At 31.8% G+C, this 3,319-nt stretch overlaps 1 protein-coding gene across 1 annotated transcript; it reads left to right on the top strand.

The window, feature by feature from the left end:
• Positions 1–974: 974 nt before the first annotated feature.
• Positions 975–1,490, top strand: LOC139849553 (uncharacterized). The gene has a single exon (XM_071839212.1). It carries the CDS (start codon positions 975–977, stop codon positions 1,488–1,490), a length of 516 nt encoding a protein of 171 aa, XP_071695313.1.
• Positions 1,491–3,319: the final 1,829 nt, after the last annotated feature.

Here is a 3,319-nt window from a genome sequence, read left to right as displayed (position 1 = left end):
ATGCCGGAAAAAAAAATTCCAAAAAAACGAAAAAAAAAAAATTTTGCTTCCCCCCGCTTGGTTACTTCCCCATTGATCCTGCCCCTATATATATATATATATATATATATATATATATATATATATATATATATATATATATATATATATATATATATATATATATAATAATAATAATAATAATAATAATAATAATAAACTCAACTTATTATAACGAGTGGATTGTTACAGCAAGTGGTAAGTTTATGAGTTGGTACAAGAAACAACCTGGGTTCGAGTCCTTCTGACCCCTTTTTTATTTTTGTTCACAATTTTTTTTCCTTGGTTCTCGCTTAACATTAGTTTTATAAAAAAAACGTTAGAATGATCCGCCGCAACGCGCGAACCAGATTTTTCTAGTTATAACTATAAAAATTATAGTTTGTAATTTTTTTTATAAAAACTCTCTGAAAATACAGAACCAATTAAGATATCACTTAATTTAGTTTAGTCAGGGTGTCTACAACACGATAACGACATCAAATTTAACAAGATCGATAGATTCTTAATTTCTAAAGAATTTAATCTTGTGTGGCCAGATTTATTTGCTACTGTTCTTGAACGTAGAAAGTCGGATCATGCCCCAATAATACTCAAGAATGGTTTTGTCAATTATGGTCCTAAACCTATACGGATATTCAACGAATGGTTTAACGTCGAAGGTGCAGAAGAAGTAATTGAAAATTCCTGGAACGTACCTGTCACTGGAAATTGCCCCGATTGTGTTCCAAGGAATAAACTGAAAAAGGTAAAAGGTGATCTAAAAACACATTGCTCGGTGGTAAATAACCTAGAAGAAGAAATCCTAAACCATTCCAAAGCGGCTAGTTCATGGAAAAAAAATAGCAGAAAGCAGAATTCTAAGTGATAACGAAAGACAAGCGTTGCTAAATGAAAGGAATCAATGGTTTAAAAAAGAAAAAATTCACTCGAATATGATGAAGCAAAAAGCGAGAGTAAAGTGGGCGTTAGAGGGGTATGAAAATTCGAAATATTTCCATAACTTTGTCAATAGAAGAGCAAATAAGAACCATATACGAGGTCTTCCAGTCAATGGCAATTGGAATTGCTCCCCACAAACCATAAAAGAGGAGATGCATAATTTCTTTTTGAAGGTTTTCAAAGATGATGATCATGAGCAAGGCCATTTCGAATTCAACATCAGCCGAATTTCTGAAAATGATAACCTGATGTTAGAAGGCAAATTTAGTGAGGAAGAAATATGGAAAGCAATCAAAAGTTGTGGAAGCTCAAAGGTATCGGGACCCGATGGTTTTAACTTGAAGTTTTACAAAAAATTCTGGTGGCTTTTGAAAGATGATATAGTAAACATGCTGGATTGGTTTTGGTACCGTGAAGAAATCTCAAAAGGGTGCAACGCTTCTTTCATCACATTAATCCTAAAAAACAAAAATCCTCTAAATCTTTCAGACTACCGACCCATAAGTTGAAATGCCCCGTTCATATGGATTATAAACGTGTCATATTAATTGGTTTCATTGCGAGGTTTTGACCTCTATATGAGACGTTTTTCAACGACTGCATTCGATTTTAAAACAAACCATAACATTTATTTTATCGAAAAAGGTTTAAAAGGCATAACGTAGATTATCAAGTAATGATAATCTAAAATATAACGTTTACACACGACCATTACATAATGGTTTACAATAATATTATACAACAATTTATTTTTCCGAATGCAGTTTTTCTTTAAACATTATCATACAAGCATGCTGACTTCAAATCTTGTCTTTAATTAACATGCAACAGCGGAAGCTCTTAATAATCACCTGAGAATAAACATGCTTAAAATGTCAACAAAAATGTTAGTGATTTATAGGTTTAACCTATATCGTAAATCGAAATAATAATAGGCCACAAGATTTCAGTTATTTAACCGCACACATATCTCGTTTACAAAACATGCTACACATAACCTGTGTATAAAAATCATTCATATGGTGAACACCTGGTAACCGACATTAACAAAAAGTATCTAGAATATCCCCATCATTCCGGGACTCTCATAGGATATGATAAAATCGAAGTACTAAAGTATTCGTAACCCGGATGGGGCTTGTTGGGCCCGATAGATCTATCTTTAGGATTCACGACAATTAGGGTGTATGTTCCCTATTTCTTAGGTTACCAGACTAAAAATAGGTGATATCCGGTATAATAATCCAACCATAGAATATAGTTTCAAGTACTTGTGCCTATTTTGTAAAACATTTATAAAACTGCATGTATTCTCATCCCAAAAATATTAGATATTAAAAGTGGGACTATAACTCACTTTCACAGATTTTCAATTCGTCGAGAATAAGACTTGACCACGGGTCGATTCACGAACCTATAACAAATATATAAATATATATCAAGGTATGATAGAAATATATTCACATCATATTTTTATTTACGTGTTGACGATTTAAATTGTCAAGTTAGCAGTCCAACGTTAGTAGTCCACAATTAGTAGTCCAATGTTAGTAGTACATATATAATTCAAAATATCACCCTGTAATAATCAAAACATAGTATACACGTATTGTATAAGACTCAATCATGACCAACGATACCGCTATTGTAGTTACACGTATTGTGTATGTGGGTCTTTCGATTTATCCGACGTATTGTGTAACTAATATCTTAACTAATCAAGATTACATGATATTGTCTCGGACTCATCCGAGACTAGTATATTACATGGAAATACTCATGACATGTTAGAATACATGTATAATACAAGAAAAGTTAGCTAGGATGTGGTTAGTATAGATTTTTGTAAAATCACCACGTAGTCATTTTAGTCATTTTTAACCAATATTGTTTTGCTTATAACTTCTTCATTATAAATCCGTTTTGGGTGAATCAAATTGCTATGGTTTCGTAACGAACTGAAATTTGTAAAACTAAACTTAAAAAGTAGTGGTTTATAGTTGGAGTTACAGGTTATAATCTATATTTGAAAGAGGTAGTCATTTTCGTCGAAAGAACGACATCTTGATGACCATTTTGAAAAGCATACTTCTATTTTGAGTTTAACCATGATTTTTAGATATAGTATCATGTTCATATGAAATATAATTTTCCCAGAAGAACAACTTTTAAATAAAAGATTTTGATAGTTTTTAATTATCCAACCCAAAACAGTCCTCGGTTTCACTACGACGGCGTATGTCCGGTTTTACGGTGTTCTTCGTGTTTTCAAGTTTTAAATCATTAAGTTAGCATATCATATAGATATAAAACATGTGTTAAGTTGTTTATAAAAGTC

The sequence above is a fragment of the Rutidosis leptorrhynchoides genome, chromosome 1 (genome assembly GCF_046630445.1).
Source record: "Rutidosis leptorrhynchoides isolate AG116_Rl617_1_P2 chromosome 1, CSIRO_AGI_Rlap_v1, whole genome shotgun sequence".
Classification (NCBI taxonomy): Eukaryota; Viridiplantae; Streptophyta; class Magnoliopsida; order Asterales; family Asteraceae; genus Rutidosis; species Rutidosis leptorrhynchoides.
The sequence above is the reverse complement of the archived record's forward strand: the minus strand, read 5'-3'. Positions and strand labels throughout refer to the sequence as shown.